The sequence below is a fragment of the Neophocaena asiaeorientalis genome, unplaced genomic scaffold, assembly GCF_003031525.2.
Source record: "Neophocaena asiaeorientalis asiaeorientalis breed wild unplaced genomic scaffold, Neophocaena_asiaeorientalis_V1.1 scaffold251, whole genome shotgun sequence".
Taxonomy (NCBI): domain Eukaryota; kingdom Metazoa; phylum Chordata; class Mammalia; order Artiodactyla; family Phocoenidae; genus Neophocaena; species Neophocaena asiaeorientalis.
In genome coordinates, this window is record NW_020173377.1 from 697,844 (window position 1) to 724,488 (window position 26,645).

The 26,645-nt window shown below is 54.8% G+C and overlaps 2 protein-coding genes and 1 long non-coding RNA gene across 11 annotated transcripts in view; 2 read left to right on the top strand and 1 right to left on the bottom strand.

Moving 5' to 3' along the window:
* Positions 1-1,069: 1,069 nt before the first annotated feature.
* ACY1 (aminoacylase 1) lies at positions 1,070-6,092 on the top strand. 2 transcript variants are annotated; one of them, XM_024746408.1, is made up of 16 exons: positions 1,070-1,305; positions 1,486-1,599; positions 1,715-1,830; positions 2,502-2,566; positions 2,657-2,761; positions 3,110-3,204; positions 3,474-3,550; positions 3,636-3,725; positions 3,833-3,889; positions 4,233-4,306; positions 4,388-4,437; positions 4,558-4,702; positions 4,805-4,873; positions 5,483-5,562; positions 5,685-5,745; positions 5,828-6,092. In XM_024746408.1, exons 3-16 carry the CDS (start codon positions 1,737-1,739, stop codon positions 5,990-5,992), a joined length of 1,227 nt encoding a protein of 408 aa, XP_024602176.1. In that variant the 5' UTR covers positions 1,070-1,305; positions 1,486-1,599; positions 1,715-1,736; the 3' UTR covers positions 5,993-6,092. The 2 variants fall into 2 exon arrangements, with proteins under 2 accessions (XP_024602176.1, XP_024602175.1); XM_024746407.1 differs by lacking the exon at positions 1,486-1,599 and having other exon boundaries at positions 1,071-1,305.
* A 642-nt stretch (positions 6,093-6,734) lies between these two features.
* RPL29 (ribosomal protein L29) lies at positions 6,735-8,973 on the bottom strand. 2 transcript variants are annotated; one of them, XM_024746424.1, is made up of 4 exons: positions 8,927-8,973; positions 8,466-8,575; positions 8,083-8,147; positions 6,735-7,277 (listed from the first exon to the last, which is right to left on the bottom strand). In XM_024746424.1, the coding sequence occupies exons 2-4, from the start codon at positions 8,500-8,502 to the stop codon at positions 6,858-6,860; spliced, it is 522 nt and encodes a 173-aa protein (XP_024602192.1). In that variant the 5' UTR covers positions 8,503-8,575; positions 8,927-8,973; the 3' UTR covers positions 6,735-6,857. The 2 variants fall into 2 exon arrangements, with proteins under 2 accessions (XP_024602192.1, XP_024602194.1); XM_024746426.1 differs by lacking the exon at positions 8,927-8,973 and adding an exon at positions 8,793-8,912.
* A 51-nt stretch (positions 8,974-9,024) lies between these two features.
* The window catches only part of LOC112400528 (uncharacterized), a 74,288-nt gene continuing 56,667 nt past the window's right edge, over positions 9,025-26,645 (top strand). For 2 of the 7 annotated variants that reach the window (XR_003003422.1, XR_003003425.1), the window contains exons 1-6: positions 9,025-9,124; positions 16,980-17,012; positions 18,433-18,533; positions 19,767-19,897; positions 20,259-20,394; positions 22,438-22,528. This is a non-coding gene — a long non-coding RNA (uncharacterized LOC112400528). Of the gene's footprint in view, positions 9,125-11,942; positions 12,441-16,979; positions 17,013-18,432; positions 18,534-19,766; positions 19,898-20,258; positions 20,395-22,437; positions 22,529-26,645 lie in introns of those variants that run through there. The other 5 variants (XR_003003423.1, XR_003003424.1, XR_003003427.1 and 2 more) reach the window with 5 other exon arrangements.

The window sequence follows — 26,645 nt, forward strand, 5'->3', positions numbered from 1 at the left end:
TCTCAAGTGACTTTAATTCAAAATAATCAACATGCCACTGAGGCACATTTTGGGATGGCCTGCCCTGGGCCCCAACAATAGCCTGCTTGCCCCTGGGAATCTGTGGGTCAGCAGTCTGACTTAAACCTCACGAGGGCTGGATGGACCCTACCCTACCCTGCCAGCCTGCCTCCTCTGTGCCCAGAGGTTGAAGTCTTCAACCCCCACCCCTCCCCAAGCTGATTCAGCCCCTGGAACTGAGGGCAGAACTGGCTGAGAGTACAAAGGACAGCCGGATGCACAGATGGGCAGCTACAACTGTGTGCAGCCTGTGGGTGGCCAGTGGGACACCTGTGCCTCTTTATCTTCCCTCTCCAGTGGCTGCAGAAGAGCCAGGGAGCCTGGCACAGGGTCAGCCAAGAAGGTGCCACACGTATGCTTTTGTGCAGTTTCCCACCTCTCATTCTCTCATACAGCGTCACGATTACATCCTCTCATCGTGCCATCCTCTGTCACACCCAACCACCATCTCACATTGTCATACACACAGTCACCCACTGATACACAGATTTGCTTACACAGTGGTGCGATCACACATGCGCCCATCCGTTCATTTATCCTTCATTCCTGGCACGCTGTCCGTCTGTTCTGTGCCCTGCCAGGGACAGAATCCTGCGGGTACATGGACCAGCATCTTGGAGCTCACAGATATTAACCAATAACCTCTCCACACAGGGAGCATTGAGGCAGTCAGGGAGGCCGCCCCTGAGGAGCTGAGGCGTGAGGAGGGGAGAAGTCCAAGACTCGCGGGAGGGGGTGGTGGAGCAGGCCGGGGCCAGACCCAGCAGGACTTTTCAAAGCTGTACTCTGAGAGCGAGGGGGCGCTCAAGGGGGCAGCTGCGAAGTTTCCGGTCAGTGCCCGCCTTCCTCCCTTCTGGCCCAATCGGGAGGTTGCGGGAGGTGGGGCCCGCTGCCCAGGGCCAAGGGCGGGGCCTGAGGGGGCGGGGCCAGCCTGTAGCTCGCTGTCGGCTGCAGGGCGGAGCCGGCGGCGGAGGCAGCTGCCCCGGGGTGGGCCCCTGAATACCAGCCTCATGTAAGTGGCGGAGGCTGGAACCACTGGCTGGCGGAGACGCCCACGGTCACTGGGCCTTAGAGATTGGGACGGCCCTGATTCGCATTCTTCGGTCCCGCCCTGCGGGGTCCGGCCACGTGGTGGGCGGACCGCGGCAGTTCTGATCCGGAGACCTCGCAGGACCTGGAGTCCCGCCCACAGTCCAGGGCGGACGCCGAGAGGGGAGCGTGGGCCCAAGACCAGCAGAGAGTGAGGTGGGGGCCGTGGAGAGGGGTAGAGGGATCTGGGGCTCCCTGACCTGAAATCCGGGCAACTGGGAGAATTTTTTTGAGGAGGGCGGGGGGAGTCAATGTCTGGTTTCAAACGTGGCTCAGCTACTTTCTAGGTGTCTCTGAATATGTCTTAGCTTTTTCCTCTGTAATGTGGGCTTTCAGAGGCACGAACTTCATGGGGTTCCTTGGGGGATTAAATAAGGAAATGTGTTGAAAGTGGCCAGCACAGCGCCTGAAACAGAATGGGGCCTCTGTAACTGGGGGCTCCGAAACAAGGTATTCTCTCCCTGCGGGGCGGCCGGGGAACCGCCCTGGGGAGGGACTGCGTGTAAATGGAGCCCACCAGCCCCAGCGGCGGGGAGGGGTAGGTAGCCACTCGTTTTGCCCCTAGCTCACCACGGCAGGGCAGCGCCATGGCCAGCAAGCGTCGTGAGGGCGAGCACCCATCCGTGACGCTCTTCCGTCAGTACCTGCGCATCCGCACCGTCCAACCCGAGCCCGACTACGGTGAGAACGCGGCGGTTCCAGGAGGACCTGTGGTGGGGCATCAGGGGCGGGGACTGTGCTCTAAACCAGGCGCCAACCCCTGTCACCCAGCTGAGCCTAATCTGCTGCCTCAAATGGCGCCTCCATTCCTCTAAGCCGTTCCCTAGGTCAGCAGACAGCTCAGCACCCCCTCCAGGCTGTGCTGCTCCAAAAGTTACAACTGGCAGTTAAATAGGGAACAACTTCACCTACTCTCCAGCACTTGGGGTTGGGGAAGGGAAGAAGAGGCCCCCGGAAGCCTACTGGGGCTGAACAAAGGCCACAGACCTTCGGGGAATCAGGCTTGGTGGCTGGGAACTGTGTACTGGGGTCCAATCCAAATGCCTGCTCTGTGATTTACCAGCTGGGAGACAGTGGGTGAGACTTATGTCTCCGCGCCAGTTTCCCCATCATTAAGGAAGGTAACAATGACACCTGCTTCTCACTCTGGACTTCCCACCTGGCCTTCTACAAAGGGTCACTGGCCAAAAATGTCTTCTTCCTTGGGGACAGCGATGCAGATGTCTCTGACGGATGTGGAATTGTGTTGAGGCAGGGGTCTGCTCCCTTCTCTGGATGTACCCCCATCTCTGCCTGGGCCCGTGGGAGGTGTGGGGAGGCAGAAGCAGCAGCAAGGCTGTCTGTGTTCCCAGGGGCTGCCGTGGCCTTCCTTGAGGAGAGAGCCTGCCAACTGGGCCTGGGCTGTCAGAAAGTGGAGGTGAGCCTGTGGCCCTGCATGGGTAGGGGAGGTGGGCCTGGGGCAGCTCCTCACCGTGCACTGACGACCCCTCCTCCTGGCCCTCTCCAGGTGGCAGCTGGCCGTGTGGTGACTGTGCTGACCTGGCCAGGCACCAACCCCAGACTCTCTTCCCTCTTGCTCAACTCCCACACCGATGTGGTGCCTGTCTTCAAGGTGCGGGGGGTGTAGGGAGTGGAACACCCTTGGGGACAAAGATGGTACAGATCCCCCATTCGACTGCAGGGATCCCACGATGCTGGTCCTGGCACTGATTCGACCTCATAGAGCATTACTCTACTCAATCAAGCAGCCTCTGCCCAGTAGCTATTCCATGTCAGGGGTGGGGTATGCCAGAGGCAGGGTTGGTGGTGGGAGGCAGAGATGAGGGATGGCTGTCAGCTGCCCTCTTCAGCCCTACGTGGGCTCCTAGGGCACCCGCTCCTTGGGCAGGGCCACAGTTGAGCAGAGTGGATTAACGACTACATTTGGTGCTTGGGTCCCTCTTCCTGCCCCTGCCCCCAGGAACATTGGAGTCATGACCCCTTTGAAGCCTTCAAGGATGCTGACGGCTACATCTATGGCAGGGGCGCCCAGGACATGAAGTGTGTCGGCATCCAGTGAGTGTCCTTCATTCCCAGTTTCCCCACTGGCCCATTGGATTGACCCAGGACCCAGGTGTGATTGGAGAACATCAAGGCCAAGGAACATCTTGACCCCTTACCTTGGGCGGGAATTCCCGCTATGACCATTGCATGGATGGGGAGACAGGGACAGACTTTCTGGAGTCACCTGCTAGGCTGTGGCAGAGCACGGCCCAAGGCTGCAGCCTGCCTGCTCTGATGGCTCCCCCCCAGCACCTGGCTTACACCCTCTTACTGCCCCTCAGGTACCTGGAGGCTGTGAGGAGGCTGAAGGTTGAGGGCCACCATTTCCCCAGAACCATCCACATGACCTTTGTGCCAGGTAGGAGTGACTCGAGGAGGGGCACCTTCAGGGGTGGGGAGAGTGTTGGGGCACCCCCTATCTCACATTCCTGCTTCTTTTATAGATGAGGAGATTGGGGGTCACCAAGGCATGGAGCTGTTTGTGAAGCGGCCCGAGTTCCAGGCCCTGAGGGCTGGCTTCGCCCTGGATGAGGGTGAGCAGGGTGGCAGGACACTGACTGGCCAGCAGGAGATAGGGAGGCTGCTAGTGGGGGCTGGGCCGCTCCACCCTCTCAGGCCTGGCCAACCTTTTCCTCCTCAGGCCTGGCCAACCCCACTGACGCCTTCACTGTCTTTTACAGTGAGCGGAGCCCCTGGTGTGAGTATGCACTTGGACGTTGGGGGTCACTGTGCAGATGGGAGACTGGGCCAGAAGGGGCAGGGGCCCGCCAAGGGTTCCACAGCAAGTTGGGGCCTGAGTAGGCCTTGAACCCAGGGCCTCTGCCTCCCAGCCCCTTCCTACCTGGGCATCTCTTTCCTGAGCTTCTGAAGGGAGGCCCTAACCATGGGCAGAAACCAGCTCTACACTGTGCATTCTGAGGCGGGCAGAGACCTGGCAGAGGAGCCTGGAATGAGGGGAAGACCCCGGGCCCATCCCAGGGCTGGTTGCTTTTCCAGCCTCTCCCATACTGAAGACACCCCCTTCCCCCTGCGTCTCCCAGGGGTGCAGGTCACAAGCACCGGGAAGCCAGGCCACGGCTCACGATTCATTGAGGACACGGCAGCAGAGAAGCTGGTGTGTGGCATACGGGGAGTGAGTTTGGGAGTTCCCAAGGCTGTCCTGGGGCCACTCTCACATCTAACCTCACTCTCCTAGCACAAGGTTGTGAGCTCCATCCTGGCTTTTCGGGAGAAGGAGAGGCAGAGGTGAGGCAGCCTGGGAAAGGGCACGGGGCTCTGGGAGGCTACGCAGGAGAGGAGGGGGGCTGAGCCCCCTTTCTATCTGTTCTTCCCCCTTGCTGCTGCTGCCCCTGCCCCCCACCACAGGCTCCAGTCAGACCCTCAACTGAAGCAGGGGGCCGTAACCTCCGTGAACCTGACTAAGCTAGAGGGTGGTGTAGCCTATAATGTGGTACCTGCCACTATGAGCGCCAGCTTTGACTTCCGCGTGGCACCAGATGTGGACCTGAAGGTGCCATCTCCACCTGGGTTTGGAGGAGGGAGCCTGGGTCCTCAGCCCTGTCCTAGAGGCTCAGGGAGAGCCTGAGGGGTCAACTCATCTCCCTTCTCACAGGCTTTCGAGGAGCAGCTGCAGGGCTGGTGCCAGGCGGCTGGCGAAGGGGTCACCTTCGAGTTTGCTCAGGTGTGGACTGGGGAACCTACAACAGGGGAGTTGTAGGAGCTGGGGAGGCTGGACTTGCCGCATGTGTCACTGCAGGAGTGTATGTTTGGTGTGCCTGCATACATCCTGGCTTTAGCTGTGAGAGACATGTTTTGTTCACCAACAAGCGTTAGTTGTGTAGGCCACTGTTGGGTGCTGGGGAATACTAGGGAGTGAAATTAGACAAGTTTTTGCCCTCATAGTCTTTACACAATGAAGGGAGGAATAGACATGAATCAAAAAATTACGTATTACTTTTATGTAAGTGTAAACACATGTGGTCCAGGAAAGGGTGGGACCTCATAACTGTGAACCTGTAACTGGAGTATTTGACCAGTCTGAGGGGTCTGGGAGTGCCATCTTGAGGAAGGAGCACTTAGGAAGGATCTGAGGATGGACAGGAAGTGGAGGGCACACAGAAGGTCCCAGACCTGTGACCTTTGAGAGACTGAAAGAGGGCCTGTTGCTGGACTGGCCAGCTGGATGTCTGAGTAGGTGGGTGTGTGCCCTGTGCCAGGCACAGCCTACCCTATGAAGAATAGGGCAAGATGCCCAGGCCTTGTCCTGATCCTGCTATCCTTCTCCCCACAGAAATGGACAGAGCCCCGAGTGACATCTACTGATGATTCAGACCCCTGGTGGGCAGCTTTTAGTGGGGTCTGCAAGGACATGTGAGCACACTGGCCAGCCCCCCTCTCCCCTTCCCTCCCTCCCACCTTCCTTTGCTCCTTCAACCCTTCCCTTGCCCTCTCCCCTCTCTGCCTCCACATTCACCAGGTTCTTCCCTCTACAGGAACCTCACCCTGGAGCCGGAGATCTTCCCCGCTGCCACAGACAGCCGCTATCTTCGTGCGGTGAGCTGCTTGCAGTAGGGTGGGCAGTGGAATGGTCCTGGGTGCTGGCCTTCCCCCTAACGGCTCCTGTTGCCCCCTGCAGGTGGGGGTCCCAGCTCTGGGCTTCTCACCCATGAACCACACACCCGTGCTGCTCCACGACCACGATGAACGGCTGCATGAGGCCATGTTCCTCCGCGGGATCGACATATACACTCGGCTGCTGCCTGCCCTGGCCAGCGTGCCCACCCTGCCCAGCGAAAGCTGAGCCCCGGGCTCTCCAACCTCCACCCTGATCAGTGCCAAGGACCCTTCTTCCCCCCTGCCCAACAATAAAGTCTGTGTGGACAGGGACCACTTCTGAAGTACTAACAGCAAGGATGTTCACGGAGCAGGGTTTCAAAGATAATAGTAACACCTACATCAGAGATGAGGGATCATACACCATGGGTCACACCTATTGCCCCAGCATAACAACAACTCTTTGAGCCTCCCCAGTGCCCAAAGTTGGACTACAGATGAAGATCTAGTGTGACCAGAAACAGTGCTTCATTGGCTGTTCAGAGGGCTAAGACTGCTGGTGAAGCACCTGATCAGGGGGCAAAGAATACAGCACAGTCATGCAAGTAAGGCAGTGCCACCATTGCTTGGCCTCCCAGGAGCCCTAGAACTTGGGGGACTGTACAACTCAGAGCAGTGAATGCTGGCCAGGCACGCTAGGAACCTAGAACTCCCCAGGCCAGAGTGCAGAATTCTTCTGGGTCCTCCCTTTTCTTCTGGGTAAGTTTTAAGACCTGACAGGGATGTTTGGGGTTTTTCTCTGTCCTTACCAGCCTGCCCAGTCCAGCAAGCTATGTGCCCCAGTGTCCCTAAGGTACCCAACCACTCCTCATTTACTAGGTCCCTTTCTGGCACTCCAAGGCCCTATTTGCCCTGACTCCCACCCACACCCTGCCATCCAAGGAAGGCTAAACTCTTTTCCCACACAAAATGTAGGTACCGACCCCACGTGACTGAAAGATCCTGCCTCAGGTTTATTTGTACAAATAGCACAGGAGGACACCAGCCCCATGCAGACAGCAGCCCAGGGGTCACACCAGTCCTTCTGTCCTCACATTGGCAGACAAAGGTCTCTACTCTGGAGCCTTTGTGGGGGCCTGGGCACCTTTGGGAGCTGGAGCTGGAGCTGGAGCCGCAGCCGCAGCCGCAGCCGCAGCCGGAGCCGGAGCCGGAGCCGGAGCCGCAGCGGCACCTGCAGCCTTTGCCTTGGTTTGAGCCTTGGCCTGGGACTTTGGCCGGCAGAGCCTGAGACCCTTGGCGATGCGGGCACGAGCACGTTTCCCAAGCCTGGGGTGAGCAATGTAGGCAAGTCGACTGAGCTTGCGGCTGCCGCCCGTTGGGATCCTGGGCTTGACCTCCTTGGGCTTTACGAGAGTCTTGATAGCCTCAGCACGTGCACTTACGGCCTTGGCGTTGTTGGCCTGCATCTTCTTCAGGCCCCTCTTGTTGTGCTTCTTGGCAAAACGCATGTTCCTCAGGAACTTGGGGTCCACCTGGAAGACAAAAAATGTACAGGTGGCTGTTAAGTGCAGAATGTAGGGGCCCCCAAGTCACCCATGGTGCCCCTCTCCACAGCAGCACCCACGAGACTATCAGGCGCCAGCCGAGGCCTGCTGGGAGCTGAGACAGCCTCAAGTCAACCTTAAATGCAGAAATATCTGGCCCTTAGAGCCCAATAGAGCTCAGAAAGGAAGAACAAATTCCTACAGCAGGATTTTGGTTGAGTTTTTCCTGAAACCCCCTCACGGACACCCCACCCCCTCACCCTTAAAAGGTGCCAAATACTAAGGTTAGTACAACAGATTCACAGCAAACAAGGCAGAATAAGGACCAACGGAGGGAAGGGAAAGGGGCGGGGAGAGACCAACAGTACAGTGGAGTAGCAAAGTGGAGACGAGACTCAGTTGTGCTCAGACCCTACAGCCTCAGCCTTCTTGGCTAATCCTTAGAACTCCCTAGCACAGGAAGGGAAGCTGCCCCCTCCATGCCTAGTACTGCATCAGATCAAGGTCATATGGGTGGTCAAAGTGGAATGGAAGGCTCACAAGGTACTGGGTACACAGGCAAGACCACCCCTTCCCTTGAAAAGCTCTGAGTGAGCAAGGGAGATGATCAGACAAACTGCTCTCAGGAGGCAGGTTACAACTCGGGCCAGTAAAGGCCAAGTAAAGCTTTATTACAGGTCTGGCACAGCATGAAGTCCAGGCAAAACGAAGGACAGTTAAGCTACATGAAAGACCCTGACCATGCAACTGGAGCCAAACACACACTTTTTTCTGATTTGGCGCACACACTCACCCCCTTAAGAGATTCATATCGTTGTGATCGGGGTTTCTTGATGCCATTTCTGTGCCATTTTCGGGCTGTGGGGAAAAAAGGAATTAGACCAAAAAAGAGATTTCCTCTAATAAGACCACCATCACAGCTGCAAGCCCGGGAGAACCATAATTTCTCCTTACTTGGGATCCATCTAAGAAACCCCTTACCCCTGAATGCAAAGCACTGTGGGTTATCCCAAGCGGATCCCTGGCTTCTAAATCTACAGCCCCATAGGTAATGCTGGCTGAAAGTAAAATCAGCCCCAGGCCCACTGTAGGAATGTGCCTCCTTTCCCTGCCCAGTATCCCTAATCTTTGCCAGGGTCTGGGGCATTAGATGAAGGCTGGGCCAGGGGAACTTACACTGGTTGTGCGTGGTGTGGTTCTTGGACTTGGCCATGTCTGCAACTGGAGGATGAGAGTGGAGATAGAGCTGGGGGCTCGCGGGGCCGGGCCTACCTCTTCGCCTTGATCTAGAAGAACGTTAGGCCAGAAGCCTGAATGAGGCTTCAGCACAGATGCCTTGCATTTGCGCCCTCCACCAGCCCGGATTCATTCTGCACGACCCAACGCCAGTCTCCCCTTCCCAAACTCAGGTAGTGGTGCCTCGAAACTACCCCCCAGCCGCAAGGCTGCGCTCTCCCCCCAAATCCGAATTCTCCCCCTCCCATCCATCCATTGAGAACCCACGAGCAACGTCCCCGCCCCGCGGCTTCCGCTCCCCACAGCCAGGCAGCCGGTCTCTCCGTCCTCCCTAAGGCCACGTGCCCCGCCGCCGTCCGGGAGTCACGGATGGCTCCGGATACCGCGCGGCTAGCACTCACCGGGGCCCGCAGATCCCGAAACGCCTGGGACCGGAAGAGGAAGAGGAACGCCGTGGTGCATCACGGGAAATAGGCTTGTCGCGGCAGGAAGGGACTACTGGAAACGCTTCCCCCGGCGCCGTGAAGATAGGTTCCCAAGCCCGGAGGACACAAGCCAGATGGGAAGGTGGTGCTACGGGCCTGGCCTCGCTCCTTCAGGTTTACCGACCCCTCTCCTTTCTCCTCATATTCCTCCTGACTTGGGTCCCAGGTCTCATTAAAGGTCTTGAAGGCGAAGGGAGTCATTGAGGAATACATGTTAGGCAGTGGGTAACAGGAGATTCGTGTTCCTAAAAAAGTATTTCTGGCTACTGCGCGGAAAATGGACTGTAGCGGGCAGAGGAGGGAGAGCCAGCCGTCAGGAGTCTGGTGCAGGATGGGACAGGATGGTGCCTGGAGCTGAGTGGGGGCACGGGGGATGGATAGGAGTGGGTAAGGAAAGAGGGTAGACTGGGCTTGGGACGCAGAAGATTGGCGAGAGCAAGAAGGCCTGTGTAGCCCCTAAGTTTTTGGCTTGAACAAGTGCGTGAAGATGGTGCTTTTTACAGAAATGGGCAAGATTGGGGGAGGGACAGGGGTCTTGTTGCTTTATTTTGAGGGGGCCAGTGATCCAGATGTTTCTTTTTATTAAGATTTTTTTTGATGTGGACCATTTTTAAGGTCTTTATTGAATTTGTTACAATATCTTTTATGTTTTGGTTATTTGGTCACAAGGCATGGTGGGATCTTAGCTCCCCCCACCAGGGATGGAACCTGCACCCCCCTCCAGCCCCCCACCCCCCCACATGAGAAGGCGAAGTCTTTAACATCAGGGAAGTCTCCAGATGTTTCTTTTTAGATGCATTAAATGTGATATGCCTGTTGTCATCCAAAATAAGTAAATGTTGCCTCCTAATAACTCTATTGCCTTCCCCACCTCTTACCCCTATAGTTCATTTCCACACAGCAGTGGGGCCTGAGGGCACTTTTTAAGATACAAATCAGATCTTGTCACTTAAAGTCTGCAAGGACTTCACCTTGCATTAGAGATAAACTCTTTACCTCCCCTAATCTTGGCAATGCTTTCCTCATCATTCACTTTTCTCCACACCCATGGACTTCTTTCTTTCCTGCCAAGCACAAATACCTGTTCCTGCTTCAGGGCCTTTACACTTGCTATCCCCTCCACCTGTACCACGTTTTCCCTGCTCTTTGGATAGCGTGCTTGCTTGGAGAAGCCTCCCTGGCCTGCCCTATCTAAAACAGAGACCCTCTGCCCCATCTCCCCAGTTACTCTGCGTCCTCTCATCCTGTTTGCTTCCTTCATAGAACTTTCCCACACTCTACGTTTTCTATTTACTTGTATATGTGTTCATTGGTTCAAGCACCAAGAGTTCAGAACTGGTTTGGTCACCTTCATTTTCCCATTGCCTGACACAGCACTTGATGTAGAACAGGAACTTGAGAAACACCTACTGAATGGACGTTCCTTGGCAGGCACGGACTCTCAACCACTGCGCCACCAGGGAAGCCCCTTCTGACCATTTTTGATTGGGTTGTTTTGTTTTGCTTTGTTTGATATTGAGTTGTATGAACTGTGTGTATATTTTGGAAATGAATCCCTTGTTGGCAGGACTGACCGAAGCATTTTGCAGAGAGTTGGGGAGTGAAAGGGAAAGGAGGATGTGGAGGCAGGACACACAGGTGACTCCTTACTGGAGCATTCCTGAGGAGAGGGAGAGAAATCTGTCAGGTGTGAGTTAGGAGAATCAAGAGCAGGCTCAGATGCTCAAGGGGTAACCTAGTGCCAACAAAGAAACAATTGAACACGGGTTCGTGCCCCGGTCCGGGAGGATCCCACATGCCGCGGAGCGGCTGGGCCCGTGAGCCATGGCCACTGGGCCTGCGCGTCCGGAGCCTGTGCTCCGCAATGGGAGAGGCCGCAGCAGTGAGAGGCCCGTGTACCGCAGAAAAAAAAAGAAAAGAAGAAACAATTGAGGCCAGAAAGGTGTCTCTGCAGGAGCAAAGTCCTTGAGGGGTGCTGAGAACAGGTGGAGGAGCTGGTAGGCAGAGGTGGGGACTGTAGGAGGTGGGCGTGGCACGAGGCCCCAGGGTATATGGGAGAGGTGGCGCTGGAAGTTTGGACAAAGAGGAGAAGGCTTTTTGTTCTGGGGTTTTTTTTTTGGCCATGCCACATGGCCTGTGGGATTTTAGTTCCGTGATCAGGGATTGAACCCACACCCTCGGCAGTGAAAGCGCAGAGTCCTAACCACTAGACCACCAGAGAATTCCCAGGGGAGAAAGTTTGACTGCCACACCTTGAGAAAGGGAAGCAAATGTTAGGGGTCGGCAAAAAAGGCCGTGACAGCTTTAAAGGAACCAGGCTGCCCCATTGTGTGGCCTTCCAACTAAGCAGTAGCTCTCACAGATCCTAAAAAGTGAGCAATGACATGTGCTGAGGACTTGGTGTTACCAGGTTGTTTTGACAGTGGCAGAGTAAGCAACGAGCAGAGAGCCATAGTCCGACAGGGAGGCAGATCCAGAGATGATGGCCGTGCAGTACTGTTGGAGCTGCTATAGGGATAGGCCCAGGGTGAAATCCCAGCTGTCAGGCAAGGGAGGAGGCAGTGACAAGAATGAGGAGCTTTGGCTGTGACCTGAGGGGACCATTTGGGGGGCTAAAGGGAACCATGATCTGGAGCCATTGGCCTGCCATGCTTTTCATTTTTTTCTTCTTTTAATGAATTAATTTGTTTATTTATTTATTTTTGGCTGTGTTGGGTCTTCGTTGCTGCGCACGGGCTTTCCCTAGTTGTGGCGAGCAGGGGCTACTCCGTTTCAGTGTGCGGGCTTCTCAGGACTTCTCATTGCGGTGGCTTCTCTTGTTGCGGAGCACGGGTTCTAGGCATGCAGGCTTCAGTAGTTGTGGCTCGTGGGCTCTAGAGCACAGGCTCAGCAGTTGTGGTGCACGGGCTTAGTTGCCCCATGGCATGTGGGATCTTCCTGGACCAGGGCTTGAACCCATGTCCCCTGCATTGGCAGGTGGATTCTTAACCACTGAGGCACCAGGGAAAGATGGTAGGGCCAGCCATATGTATAAGGAGATAGTTTTCCTACTTTCCTTCCTTTCTTTCTCTCTCCTTCTGTCCTTTCTCCCTTCCTTTCTTCCTTCCTCCCTCTTTCTTCCTCCCTTCCTTCCTTTCTTCCTCTATTTCTCTCTTTCTTTCTTCCCTCCCTCTCCTCTCTCCTCCTCCTTTTCACTCTCTCTTGCTCCTCTCCCAATCTCTCTCTCTTTTTCTCTTCATAAATGTGTAAAGAGCTTATACAAGCTCTTCTGTAACTTGATTTTATTCATTCAGTAGTAACTCATGGACATCTTTCCCTTTTCATAAAAATCTTTTGTAATCCTATTTTATTTTACACATTTAAAAATCTTATTCTGAGGAGATGTCAGTAAACATCACCAGATGTCAAAGGAGTTTCTAACACAAAAAAGGTAAAGAACTTAGCCCTTCCTCCAGGGCTTCCTCCAGCCCTTCCTCCTCACCCTGTGTGTCAGCAGTTCTTGCCCCATCTCTGTCTGTGCAGAGGCCCGGGTCCACTTGCTGACCTCTGTGGCATAGCCTTGGGCAGAACTACTACCTGGACTCAGCAGAACGTCTATCACCAAGGCCCCTTGTAAATGCCTTGGGCATAAGACACAGAGAGATGTGAGGCCTCGGTGACCAGACGGACCTTAGACTCGGCGGGGCTGGATGTGATCTGCCTGAGCCATGTGGCCTGCAGTGGTATTGTCTTGTCCAGGCCTTGTCTAGAGCTACAGCCCAACTCACAGCTCGAGTAGGATCCACTGGGGCTTACTCATTGAAATTATAGGGTCAGAGATATCTGGGGTGATTTTTTCTGTGCCTGGCACAGTGCCAAGTACATGTGGGGACCTGATAAATGTTTGAGGAATTAAATGTACGTACTTCACCAATCCAGGCAGATGGCAGAATCAGGAGGCAAGAGGTCAGTCGGCCTGGAGCGATTTCACAGAGACAAAAGTCAGCTTTTCTACTTGGTCCAGATCTCTGCTCTCTAAGCCTCAGTTCTGAGTGTAACCTGCAGATGAAAATAGTAATTGTCTTGTGGGGTGAAACCGGATAATTCTTTTTAAATCGAAGTATAATTGATTTACAATCTTGCATTAATTTCTCATGTACAGCAAAGTGATTCATGTATATATATTCTTTTTCATGTTCTTCATATGGTTAATTACAGGAAATTGAACATAGTTCCCTGTGCTATATAGTAGAACCCTGTTGTTTATCTATTTTATATATAGTAGTTTGTATCTGCTAATCCCAAACTCCTAATTTATCCCTCCCCCACCCTTTCCCTTTGGTAACCATAAGTTTGCTTTCTGTGTCTGTGAGTCTGTTTCTGTTTCATAAATAAGCTCATTTGTGTCATATTTTAGATTTCACATATAAGTGATATCATAGGTGATTTCTCTTTATGACTTGCTTCACTTAGGATGATAATCTCTAGGTCCATCTATATTGCTGCAAATTGCATTATTTCATTCGTTTTATGGCTGAGTAGTATTCCACTGTGTGTATTCCATATATATGCGCACGCACAGACACACACATGCACGCGCACGCACACACACACACACACACACACACACACCACATCTTCTTCATCCATTCATCTGTCAATGGACATTTAGGTTGCTTCCATGTCTTAGCTATTGTAAATAGTGCTGCTATGAACACTGGGGTGCATGTATCTTTTTGAATTAGAGTTTTCTCCAGATATATGCCCAGGAGTAGGATTGCTGGGTAATATGGTAACTATATTTTTCGTTTTTTAAGGAACCTCCCTACTGTTTTCCATAGTGGCTGCACCAATTTACATTCCCGCCAACAGTGCAGAAGTGTTCATTTTTCTCCACATCCTTTCCCGCATGTATTATTTGTAGACTTTTTGGTGATGGCCATTCTGACCAGTGTGAGGTGATACCTCATGGTTTTGATTTGCATTTCTCTAATAATTGGCAATGTTGAGCATCTTTTCATGTGCCTGTTGGCATCTGTATGTCGTTTTTGGAGAAATGTCTATTTAGGTCTTCTGCCCTTTTTTTTTTTTTTTGCGGTACACGGGCCTCTCACTGTTGTGGCATCTCCTGTTGCGGAGCACAGACTCTGGACGCGCAGGCTCAGCGGCAATGGCTCACGGGCCCAGCTGCTCCGCGGCATGTGGGATCTTCCCAGACCGGGGCACGAACCCGTGTCCCCTGCATCGGCAGGCGGACTCTCAACCACTGCGCCACCAGGGAAACCCCTTCTGACCATTTTTGATTGGGTTGCTTTGTTTTGCTTTGTTTGATATTGAGTTGTATGAACTGTGTGTATATTTTGGAAATGAATCCCTTGTCAGTTGCATTGTTTGCAAATATTTTCTCCCAATCCGTAGGTTGTCTTTTCATTTTGTTTATGGTTTCCTTTGCTGTGCAAAAGTTTATGTTTGATTAGGTCCCATTTGTTTACTTTTGCTTTTATTTCTATTGCCTTGGGAGACCGACCTAATAAAACATTGCTGCAACATTACGTCAGAGAATATTTTGCCTATGTTCCTTTCTAGGAGTTTTATAGTATCATGTTTTACATTTAAGTCTTTAAGCCATTTGGAGTTTATTTTTGTGTATAGTATGAGGGTGTGTTCTAACTTCATTCATTTACATGGGGTGTCCCACTTTCCCACCACCACTTGCTGAAGAGACTGTCTTTTCTCCATCGCATATTCTTGCCTCCTTTGTTGAAGATTAATTGATCATAGGTGTATGGGTTTATTTCTGGGCACTCTATTTGTTCCATTGATCCATATATCTGTTTTTGTGCTGATACCACTCTGTTTTGATTACTGTAGCTTTGTAGTATTGTCTGAGGTCTGGAAGGGTTTTACCTTCAGCTTTGTTCTCTTTCCTCAGGATTGCTTTGGCAATTCTCAGTGTTGTATGATTCCATGTACATTTTAGGATTATTTGTTCTTGTTCTGTGGGAAATGGCATGGGAAATATGATAGGGATCACATTAAATCTGTAGATTGCTTTGGGTAGTGTGGCTGCTTTAACAATATTAATTTCTCCAATCCAAGAGCATGGGATATCTCTCCATTTCTTTGAATCGTCTTCAATTTCCTTTATCAGGTAAACTGGATAATTTGAGTAAAGCACTGAACACTGTGCTGGGTATATATTAGGTGTTCAATCATTGTTCGTCCCAGCCATGCTGTTCCCCACAACGGCTCTGGGGAGGCAGAAATGGCTTAGGGGAAATGTCAGTATCAAGTGAATGCTAAAAATGAGCACAGGGGGCTTCCCTGGTGGTGCAGTGGTTGGGAGTCCACCTGCCGATGCAGGGGACACGGGTTCGTGCCCTGGTCTGGGAGGATCCCACATGCCGCGGAGCAGCTGGGCCCATGGGCCATGGCCGCTGGGCCTGTGCGTCCGGAGCCTGTGCTCCGCGTCGGGAGAGGCCACGGCAGTGAGAGGCCCGTGTACCACAAAAAAAATAAAATGAGCACAGGATCCAAAGAAGGGCCAGGATGGAAGGACATGACAGTCCTTAGGGGTGCTGGGGTCCCCTCAGTCCTGAAGTTCCAGAGGACAGGGACTACCAGTGTGCCCAGATAGGAGCAACCAGAGTGGCTTATCAGAAGCAGGATGTTTTACCTGTGGGAGAGAAGACTGGGGGTCAGAGAGGAGGCCCCTAAGCACTGGGTTAAGCTTTGGATCTGCTTAGAAATTCCTGTGAGAGGCCACTTGGTTCTTGTGGCCCCAGAGGGCAGAGCTATGATTGAGGGAGGCAAATACCATGGGCAAGGGTCATTTTTGCAGTCAGATTTTCTTCCAAACCATGGGCTGCTCCCAGAGGTAGTAAGCTCTCAGATACGAGGAATTCCTGGGGATGGAGGTTGAAATATGGGATGGAGGGTTGGAAAATACAACTCTCAAGTTCACTTTCCTCCAAAAGTCTGGGATTCGTAGCTCCTGGGAGAACGAAAGGTGGTGGGCAGCTTGCAATGCCAGGGTGGGGTCCAGGATCTGTCGGGAAGAGAGAAGACAGGTCCCGCAGAGGCTTGGGGGTACAGCGCATTCCTCCAGTCACTGGGGATACCTTCATAGCCCCAGGCCACTGATTTTCCCTCTGGGGGGCTCCTGGCCCAGAAGTAATGTGTCTCCACTGGGGAATGTGAGCTTGTCTTCCACATGGGGGCAGCACAGGACCGCAGATGGAGTGGGGCCACCGCTGGCCACCTGGAGCTCCCCTCCTTTGGGAAGAAGTCCTTTGAGCCTCCCAGACCTCTCACACCCCTGCTTCTGGCATCCATTCCCCAACCCCCCCCACAAGCCCCTGTCTGCCCATTCTTGACAGGTTCTCTGGGTAGGTTGTCTCCCCTGGCTTCAAGCTCCTGGTAGTGGTGGTATAGGGTGTCTTTCCCCAGAGAGGGAACAGGGCAGAGAAAGTGGAGCCTGTGGGTATCCCTGGGCACAGCCCCTGCTGGTCCACATCAGAGTTACTAGAGGCTGTGTCTGTTGGGGGTTAAAGGAACGGGTTGTTTTTTTTTTAATTAATTAATTTAATTTGGTTTCTTTTTGGCTGTGTTGGGTCTTCATTGCTGCACACAGGCTTTCTCCAGTTGCGGCAAGCGGGGGCTACTCTGCCTTGTGGTGTGCGGGCTTCTCATTGCGGTGGCTTCTCTTGTTGCAGAGCATGGACTTTAGAGTGCAGGCTCAGTAGTTGTGGTGCACGGGCTCTAGAGCGCAGGCTCAATAGTTGTGGCACACGGGCTTAGTTGTTCCGCGGCATGTGGGATCTTCCCGGACAAGGGATCGAACCCATGTCCCCTGCATTGGCAGGTGGATTCTTAACCACTGCGCCACCAGGGAAGCCCAAGGAACGGGTTTTGACATCAGACTGACTCGGATTCAAATTCCTTCCTCCTTCCCTCCCTCTCTCCCTTCCTCCCTCCCTCCCTGCATCAGGTCTTAGCTGCTGCACGTGGGATCTTCATTGAGGTACGTGGGATCTTTTGTTGTGGTGCACGGGCTCTTCATTGCGGCGCTGCGCTTCTCTCTAGTTGTGGCATGCGGGTTTTTCTTTCTAGTTGTGGCACGTGGGCTCCAGGGCGCATGGGCTCTGTAGTTTGTGGCACGCGGGGTCTCTTGTTGAGGTGCACAGGCTCAGTACTTGTGGTGCATGGGCTTAGTTGCCCTGTGGCATGTGGGATCTTAGTTCCCTGACCAGGGATCGAACCCGCATCCCCTGTGTTGGAAGGCGGATTCTTTACCACTGGACCACCAGGGAAGTCCCTCGGGTTCAAATTCTGACCACTGCTCACCAGTGGAGTGACTTCATCTCTCTGAGCTTCAGTCTCTTCGCTTGTGGCAGTGGAGGGAGTGCCGAGCAGGCAGGAAGCCTCCTGGGGCCTGGCTGAGCATTCCCGAGATCACACAGCAGCATTGGGAGCTGGCAGGGTTCCCATCACCCTATTTCACAGATGGGGAGATGGAGTCCTCGGGCATGACTTGCTAGAGGTCCCACAGCCAAATGGAGAGTTACTGTGGTCCAGATGCCCCCCAGGACCAGAGGAGCATGGGATGGTGTGTGCCCAGTGAGGTCATGGAGGAAGCCCTGTGACACTGACCGGTGACCTGGAAGAAGCCCTGGCCTCTATGGCCAACAGATGCTCAGAGTGGGGGAGGGTCCGTTGTGCTGGCTCTGCCTCCACTCAGACTCACTGGGCCCTCCCAGAACACGCCTAGAAAGGAGGGGGTTTTGGTGTTGGTGGCAGTGTCCCTGGGAGGAGGGTAGGCTCCTGCCAGTTTTGGGTGGGGCTGGGGTCTGTGAGCCTCAGGCAGGCAGGGACTGGCCAGGCTTGAAGGAGGGGGCGCTCAGCAGTACAGAGGACTGACCTGCCAGGAAGGGAGGGATGGAGTAGGTGGGCAGGAGAGGGGGCTGGACAGAGCAGGACTGCACCTCTAAGGGGCTCCCCCAGCTCTCACCCCTGCTTCCAAGGTGAAAAAAGAGCATGTGAAAAAGAACAATGAAGCTGAGGATTGGGAGGCACCCCCTCTCTTCCCCCCAGCAGCCTCCAGTAGAGCCAGCAGTGTCACTGCCATGGCAACCGCAGCCCCTCCAGCTTCCCTTTCTCCTTTAGCCCCATCCTGCTTGGATGCCCCTATGGCCTGTGTGTGCCTTCCTAGCCCAGGGAAAGAGAGGCTGGGGGTAGGGGAGGGCTCCTTTCTCAGCCCCCGTTATGGCCCAGGGGCTGGATCCCAGGACCACCCCTGCCTCAGGATCAGGTGGAAGATGCTTTAAGTGTGGGAGAGGGAAGGGTGTAGTAGCTTTTGCAATAATTATTCTGAATGAACAAGGTGGCTATCACCTCCCTCAGGTTTCAAGCCCCCAACTCTCAAAGTCCCTATTCTCTCCCAGGACACAGAGGCTGCGACCCAGGAGCCCCTGGCAGAGTTGAGAAAACCAGCATTGGGGCAGGGGCCTTGAAGATCATCTGGTTCCCGTCTCCAAGCCTATAGGTGGGGAAGCTGAGGTCTGGAGAGGAGCAGGGACTTGCCCAAAGCACACAGAGAGTATGTGGCAAAGTCAGGCAGGGAACCAGGGTGGTCAGACCAGGGGGATTTGGGGCAGGCAGTGAGGGCCAGGAGGGCTGTGTCCCACAGTGGGGGGCCAGGTCTGGGGAAGGCTCTGGGCCTGCCCTTGCCTGCTCCTCATTTAGTGCTTCAGTAAACCCCCTCCCAGCCTCAGTGCATAATGGACTGAGTGAGAGGGAGGAGGCCTGGCCCTGTTTAGGGAGGAACAAGGGACACCAAAAAGAGCAGAAAGGAGCTGGGGATCTGAAGAGGGGCACAGTCAGGAGAGCTAGGGACCCTAAAGGTCCCATTGAGTGCCCCTCAGCGAGAAGGGCTTGTGGTCCTAGACAACAGGCTTTGGCCCAAGCACCGCTCTTTCTAAGCTGTGGGTGCCTGGGCAAATCACTCAGATTCCCAGTGTCTCACTCTCACTCACCTCACTCTCCTGCTGCCCCTGCCTCATGTAAAATGGGGTCAGCCACACAGGCTGGGGGGAGATTCTCCGTGATGGAGCAAACAAACAGAAAGGATGATTCCTGGCTCCACTTAGGAGATTGGTGGATGGGCCCTGTGAGGCTCTGAGCTCGAAACCCTTATGTCTGCTGGGCCAGGGCTACTGCCACGGTCACCTGGAGCATCTATTATGTGCAGAGCCTGAGGGGCTGGGACAGGAGGAAGCTGTGGGCACAGGACCCCAAGATGTAGAACAGAGAGGGGTCCATCTAGGCAGGAGCCTCTGGGGTTTGGAAGAGGGACTCTGCAGCCTTCCTGGGAGAGGAGGGATGCTGCTGGGGCTCAAACGCAGGTCGTGTAAGGTCAGGGAGAGGTGGGAGGGGCTGAGTGGGCACAAGCGGGCATTTGCTCCCTATGACTCCCTGGCACCGGACCCCAGCTGATCAGGGCCTCCCTGAGCTGTCACTGTACCCCCAAAGCCCCAGAGGCCTGGCCCACAGTGGGTTTCCTCACCTTCCAGCACACAGTCCTAAATCCAGGGCCTGGGCAGGAAAGGGGCATCCTGCTAGGGCCAGGAGCCAGGAGCTGTGCATCAGCTGTTGCCAGTGCTCGCCACACCCGCAGAGTGGCTTCTCTTGTTAATCCCATGTTGCTGATGAGGAAACAGAGGCCCAGAAAGGTAAAGTGTCTTGCCCAGGGTCACCCAGCTCTTTCTCCTCTGTCAAGGCCACTCCTGGAAGCTCTTCTGGGCTTGGATGCTGCCTGAGACGCACACTGATGACAGCTTGGGAAAAGGAGGGCCACGGCCTAGTTGAGAAGCGCGCGTCTGCGAGAGTGTGCTGTGGCATCCACAGCAGGTGGGAACCCCGTACAGCATTGCCAGTCCTTCCTTTCTGTGTCCCCCCACACCTGTTCATTAGTTGGTCGTCACATTCTCAGGCCTCACGGTCTGTCCACTGGTAAAGGTTGGAGGGCATGACCTAGATGCTGCCTTGACACTTAGCAGCTGGGTGACCTTGAGCAAACACTCTGTCCTCCTGTGGCTCTGTGACCTCCCTTTGAGATGGGGATGAGGGCACCACCTACTACACTAGGAGTTGTGGGGAGGCTCCAGGGACCCTTTCATGCCAAGTGCTTACGGGGCCTGGCCCATGGTCTCTGTTCCTCTTTTTTGTTTTTGTTTTGTTTTGCCACACCACGCGGCACGTGGGATCCTAGTTCCCCAACCAGGGATTGAAGGCGCACCCCCTGCAGTGGGAGCGTGGAGTCTTAACCACTGGACCGCCAGGGAAGTCCCTCTCTGTCCCATTTGATAGCCCCTCTGGGACAAGGCTTGAATCAGCCAGAAGGCCAGGTAAGTGATAAAGGGGTCCCTCCGTGACCCCCAAATTCCCCTGGAAACACGTAGGCTGCCCACCCCCAAGGCACCCCACCTAGAGTGGGATGGGAGAGTAGGGATGGCTCCCCCTGACGCCCTCTTCACCACCCACGGGGATGACGGAGATGGGGCCAGGAGAGGGCGGGCTGAGGACAGCTGCTGAGTGGTGGCAGTGAAAGGCATGTGGGGGACCCCGGCCACCCCTAACAACCGGGTCCCAGCACGGGGAGCCTGCAGGTGAGAGACCCAGGGTCCTCACTCTGTCTCAGAGCTGGCCCGCCTACCTGGCACGAGCCCTCCAAGCACTGGTTTTAATCTATCTTTTTTTGCAAGCAGCTCCTGGAGGTGCGGGGGCGGTTTCCCCTTGACTCCAGTCTCTAGGAGGATGCGGCTTGGCTAAAAATAACTCGAATTACTGTGCTCCCGCCCAGAGGAGCAGCAGCAGTGGGGAGGGGGTTCCCTGAAAGGAGCTGGAGAAACGTGGGTATTGGCAGGTGGGAAGGGGTGCAGGACATTCAAGGGAACGGCCCTTTCTCACCCACTTCTCTCCAGGGAGGCCAGTGCTTCTGGAGCAGAGCTGGGGGTGAAGGCTGGCCCTGATCCCTGACCCCACACCATGGAGGGGGCCAGCCTTGCTGGGTGGTAGCAGTGGGCTCCTTCCAGCAGGAAGTCTGTGTTTGGAGGAGACCGCCCCCCTTCAGCTCAGCCCTGTTGAATGCAAGCAGTGACAGCAGGGGGCGCAAATCTGGGCTTCTGGTCCCCAACTCTCCTTCCCTGCGGCCTGACACTGAGCCCCAAATCCTCATCCAAAAACGGTGCGACTGCAAAATTAAGCACCTGACTCCTGGGCACTCCAAGGCCTCCTCTCCCAGCCCCACCTGCTCCTTCTGTCTGGAGAGGCAGCATTAGGCTCCCTGTCACACCCTTGGTATAGGGCTGAGAGAGCCCATCGTGTGACCACCCCTCAGAGCAGGGTGGAGGCTGTGTCAGGGTCCGGGAGGCCCTAAGCCAGGCAGGATCTGGGGTCCTCCGCACAAAGCGGGGCTGGTCAAGGAGGGTGGGGACTCCAGGTGCCCATGGGATGGGGGAGGTAATGGTAGGGCCCAGACAGGAGGCTGGGGACAGGCTGCATGATGGGCTGCTGGCCCTGGTGGCCTTCTGGTGGTGCCCTCTCTGCCATCCCCAGCTTCACACCACAGGGCTGAGACAGTGCAAGAAGGAGCACAAGAGGCTCAGTGACAGGGCATGGATCATGTGGTGGAGAGGGGACAGCATGGCTGCCCTTTGCACACACACAGACCCCGCAGAGGCAGTGGGAAATGCGCTGGAGGGGGGCCAATCAGCCCTGCAGCAGGGAATGGGCTGGGACATACAGGTCCCTGGGTAGGGGCCCTCCATGCGCCATGCCTCAGCTTCCTCATCCTTAGGGGTGGCCATGGGATGCCTTGGAAAGCGCCTTAGATGGAGAGCAGAAGAAGCCGAAGCAGGAGTAGGGAAAAGGGCAACGGCAACGAAGTCAGCTACCCCTGCCCGCCACTGAGCACTCATGGGGCTCCCTGTGAGGGCGGTCCTAAGATTACCCCCACTTTACACATGAGGAAACTGAGGCTCAGAAAGAAGAATTGACTCACCCAAGGTTGTAGAGCTTGTGCAAGATGAACTGGGCCTTTGAACCCAGGACCATCCGACTACACAGTCTGTTTCTCCATTTCATCTTGAACATGGAGCCAGATGTACTTATGAGGTTGACTCAAGGTGAGGTGCACGGGTATTCATCCAGATATGAGATACACAGAGTCGCTTCAGCTGGACCCCTACCCAGACCTACCCATCCCCTGCCCCTCCAGGGTTGGCTCAGGTCACAGGGAGCCTCGTTCTGGGGCACCAGTGTGCCTGGGAAGTACCTGTGTGTGCAGGAGGGTCGGGGAGAAGAGGGAGTGTGTACTCTGCCGGGATGGGAACAAGACAGGTGATAACAATAATGATAATAAAATCCCCCCAAAATAATGATGTTTTTAGCAGCACTGTTCCTGAGGAGAAACTAAGAGCAACACAAACATCCAGTAAGAGGAGAACTGAGAAATCAACCACAGCTCCCACAGCAGCAGGGGTGAGTCCTAAACCATAACGTAGAATGAAGAACACAAATTGCAAGAAACTACGTTCAGTTCAAAGCCATTTTTATAAAGTCCCCCACCAGAGTAAAACTACACAATACTGTTTTAGGCATTCATATGTGGATGGTAAAGCTCTTACAAAAGAGCAGAAGTGATAAACCAAGATTCTTGGTACACTGGGGGAGGCAGGAGTTGGGTAGGGGTGGCACACACAGGGAGATTCCACCAATGAACGTCTGTTACTGGCCCACGGGGTGCCAGGCGCTATTTGTGGTGCTGGGGGCGGGGCATGCGGGTACAAGCAAGACAGACGTGAACCCCGGGCCTCATGGCCCTTACAGTCTCACGAGACACACTTCCTTCCTGTTCTTGTGCTGTGGAATAGGTCACCAGTGTCCATTATGTTATTATGTATTGTCACAGATATTCCTTTACATTAATCAAATACTGTATTTAAAGAGATAAATAAGGAATAAACACAAATGTAATTGACCTCCCCCTTAAAAAAATCCCCCCCAAGTTGGTGAGCTCTGGAGGCTGAACTCCTCTCCCTGCCTCCTCTCATTGATACTCCATCACATTGATCCAGGAGTCCTAACCCCTGGGCCCCATCCCCCCTCCAATCTCCAGTCGCAGCTGAATGTCCCACAAGGTTATTCCCTCAGGCAAAGGTAAAAATGGCTTGGAGTGCAAGATTGGTAGACAGGGCAGGGTACTCAACCTCTGGGAGAGCCAGAGCCAGCTGGGGAGATAAAATGCAATGGAGGGAGGTGCAGAGCCTGGGAAAGATCCCTCCTCCTTCTGGCCCAGGGCTCTTGCACAACATTAGTAGAGGTGGAGGGTGCAGTAGGTGGGAAGTAACAGGTCTGCTCTGTCTCAAGCTCTTCATCTTCACCTGGGGGGCTCCGTCTGCCATCCGTCTGTCCATCCATCCAGCCAACTATACACCATATAATGGATATAGGTGACCTACCATACAACACAAGACCAGGAACAAAATGTGCCTTGTGAGACTGTAAGCTGCATGAGGCCTGGGGTTCATGTCTGTCTGGCTTGTGCCTACATCCCTGCCCCCCATCCCAGCTCCCCTGCACAGCCCTCCTGGGGCAGGGCCAGTCTAGCCACCCTCACCCGATGGCCTGGTACATGGTAGATACTTGCTGAGGGGTACCCGGCCTCACTGTCACTGCTTTCAGCAAAAGCAGAAAAGGATGCACCTCCAGGCCCTCACATGTGCTGTTCCCTCTGCCTGGAACAGTGCACCCTCCAACCTGGCTCAGCCTAAAGGTCATCACCTCTGGGAGGCCTTCCAGGACCACCCCAGCCAGGCCAAGCCCCTCTCTCCACACCTCCCCCAACACCACAATCTGTATCATGGTCATGCTTTGTCTAGGTCCATCTCTCCTTCTGAGTGGGGGGACTCCAAGGTCAGGCCCAGGTCTCCCAGCATCCCCTGGGCTGGGCCAGGGCCCACAGGAGGGCTCTCAGCTTCATCTTCTCGGCCATTCTTACACCTGAATACAGTCTGGCATTTTTTCCCTGGAGGAGCCAGGCCCAAGGGGGAGGCCAGCCACTTCATCAACCCCCGCACCTCTTGGACTCCACTTTCTAGGTCTTTGCCCCTCCCCCAGCAGTCCACCCATCTTCCACCCTGAGGGCTACCGGGGCTCCACACATCCATCTCTTCTCTTCTAGAGCTGCCCTCGGCAGGAGAGAGAGTGGTGGGAAGTGTCCAGGGCTGGGAAAATGGGGCTACAGGAAGATCCCTGGGGCAACCCACCCCCGCAGCTCTCTATGTCCACAGCCTGTGAGGGATGCAGGGTGGGGGATGGGAGAGATGGCAGTGGATGGTCATCAGTCCAAATCCAGGTCACTCCCAGCCTGCTCAGCAGCTGTCGATAATTAGGGGCCAGCAGGACGTGGGCAGGTGGGTGGCAGGAGACCTAATTGTCTGACTTTTCAGGTAATTAACGGGAGGCTGTCTGGTCTGTCCCCGCGGGGCCCAGCATCCGCCACCCCATCCCCTGGGCAGCCCCAGCCGCCTAATGAGGCCAATTATTGAGTGGTGCCCGGGCCCTCATTAGTCACCTGGAAGGGTCATGTGGGAATGGCACCGGGGGCGGGGCTCAGCCAGCCATGGTGGAGGCTGGGAGCCCCCAGCGATCGGGATGCAGGATGTGCTGCCTGTAGGTCTCTGCAGCTGCACACTGAAGGTAGCCCACCCACACTTGGGACCTCACTTCTTGCCTCTGCTGTCAGGGCAGCAGCTTTAGGTCAAATCCTCTCCCTGCCATTTCCCAGCTGTGTGGCCGTGGGAGTGTCACTCCCCCTCTCCTACCCTCTGTTTCCTGAATCAGAGATGATGGATGTAAAATGCCTGGGGCACAGTGGGTTCCCAGTGCACAGGTGCTCACCTTCTCCCCCCGGGGCCAACTCCTTTCCTTCACTCTTGAGGAAATGTTGGCCCAGAGTGGGTAGGGCCTAAGGTCACCCGTGTGTCCAAAGCCCACTCTGCAGGGCCTGGGCACCAGGGAGGGCAGCAGGGATGCTGAGGGATGGCCCTCTGAGATTCGCCCAAGGGACCTCAACAGCAAGGCAGGGGAGTCCTGGGAGGAGTCATAGAGGCGATCTGGCCAAGGAGAGGGGGCACCCAAGAGCAGCTGGACTTTCCAGACACCTGAGCAGAGTGGCGATGGGGAAGCAGGAAATCTCCAGGAAATGCGGGGCTTTGGAGATCATGATGGAGCCGGAGGCCCTCCACTCCCTGAATGCTCCAGGACACTCAGGAAAAGCCCACAGGCATGTGACGGTGCCACAGCCTGCTGTCCAAGGCAGGGATCCATTCTTTCTTGGTTGGTCCACACCAATCTTGGCCCAGGAGATCACTGTGCCTTCAGATGTTGAGTGTTTTTGGCTTCTGTGGCTTCTTTGTTTTAAGAATTCTGTGACCTAATTCCATGCTGACAAATTCCATGCTGTTCTGGCTCCTATAATCGTCAGCTAATGCTACTTTTGGTCCTCCTGCCAGCCCAGAATCTTGGTCAAGGGTTTCCAAACTGTGTCCCCCAGGAGCCCTAGGGTGGGAGCAGAAGGGGGGGCTACTGACCCTCCAGTTGGAACAGCTGGACTTTGGTCTTTTTTTTTTTTTTCTTGTTTGCGGTACACGGGCCCCTCACTGCTGTGGCCTCTCCCATTGCAGAGCACAGGCTCCGGACACGCAGGCTCAGCGGCCATGGCTCACAGGCCCAGCCGCTCCGCGGCATGTGGGATCTTCCCGGACTGGGGCATGAACCCATGTCCCCTGCATCGGCAGGCGGACTCTCAACCACTGTGCCACCAGGGAAGCCCTGGACTTTGATCTTTGATAAAATATTAATAGCTGCTCCTTCATGAGCTCTTGCCGTGTACCAGGCATGCACCAGGCCTCTGCCTCAGCAATTGCATTTGTCCTCAAAAAATCCCACGAGGAAAGTAGCATCACATCCCCATTTTACAGATCAGGCTGCTGACACTGTTGGAGGCTGAGGCTAAGCGGCATGCTCCAGGGCTCACAGCCTGTGGGAAGGAGAGCCGGGACTTGGACCCAGTTTCCACTCTGAGCTGCTGTGAATATGGGTTTTGTGGCTAAAAAGAAAACTAGGTGCAGGAGTTTGAGGGGAGTGTCCCATTTATCATAATTTGTTTCCTCCAGAGCCGAGTGTGTGGGTGCGCCTGCCTCTCTGCCCCAGAAGAGCGTGGCCTCAGCCCCAGGTCGCCCAGGGCCTCTACACCCCACCACGTGGTGTCTGTGTGCACGAGGGCCCATCTGCCCATCTGTTTCCCTTCCCTCTGCTGTGGGCTCTGCTTCCCCGTGGTCCAAACAACAAGATCCAGCCCAGAAACAGCATATGTTTCCAGCCTCTGCTAGTCCAAGTCATAAATCGCCTGGTGTGATGTGCTCCTTGTGTCAGCTTGTTTCAAAACTCAGGGTGGAGGTGGCTGAATGAGTGTGAGGAGAATGCAGGGCCTCCTCCAGGCTGAGAAGCTGAGAGCTGGGAGCCGGGGTGAGTCCAGGACTGAGGCTCAGGAAGGGAGACAGGGACTAGGCCTGGAGCTGGCTTGGGGGCTCAG

What these genes read in the sequence shown, in the direction of transcription:
- ACY1 (XM_024746408.1), top strand. Translation starts at nt 1,737, where the DNA reads ATGGCCAGCAAGCGTCGTGAGGGCGAGCACCCATCCGTGACGCTCTTC. An exon ending in CAGTGAGCGGAGCCCCTGGT is followed by an intron (nt 3,890 to 4,232) that starts GTGAGTATGCAC and finishes TGCGTCTCCCAG; the next exon opens with GGGTGCAGGTCACAAGCACC. An exon ending in TCACCTTCGAGTTTGCTCAG is followed by an intron (nt 4,874 to 5,482) that starts GTGTGGACTGGG and finishes TTCTCCCCACAG; the next exon opens with AAATGGACAGAGCCCCGAGT.
- RPL29 (XM_024746424.1), bottom strand. Translation starts at nt 8,502, where the DNA reads ATGGCCAAGTCCAAGAACCACACCACGCACAACCAGT. An exon ending in CCACACCACGCACAACCAGT is followed by an intron (nt 8,148 to 8,465) that starts GTAAGTTCCCCT and finishes TTTTCCCCACAG; the next exon opens with CCCGAAAATGGCACAGAAAT. An exon ending in GATATGAATCTCTTAAGGGG is followed by an intron (nt 7,278 to 8,082) that starts GTGAGTGTGTGC and finishes TTTGTCTTCCAG; the next exon opens with GTGGACCCCAAGTTCCTGAG.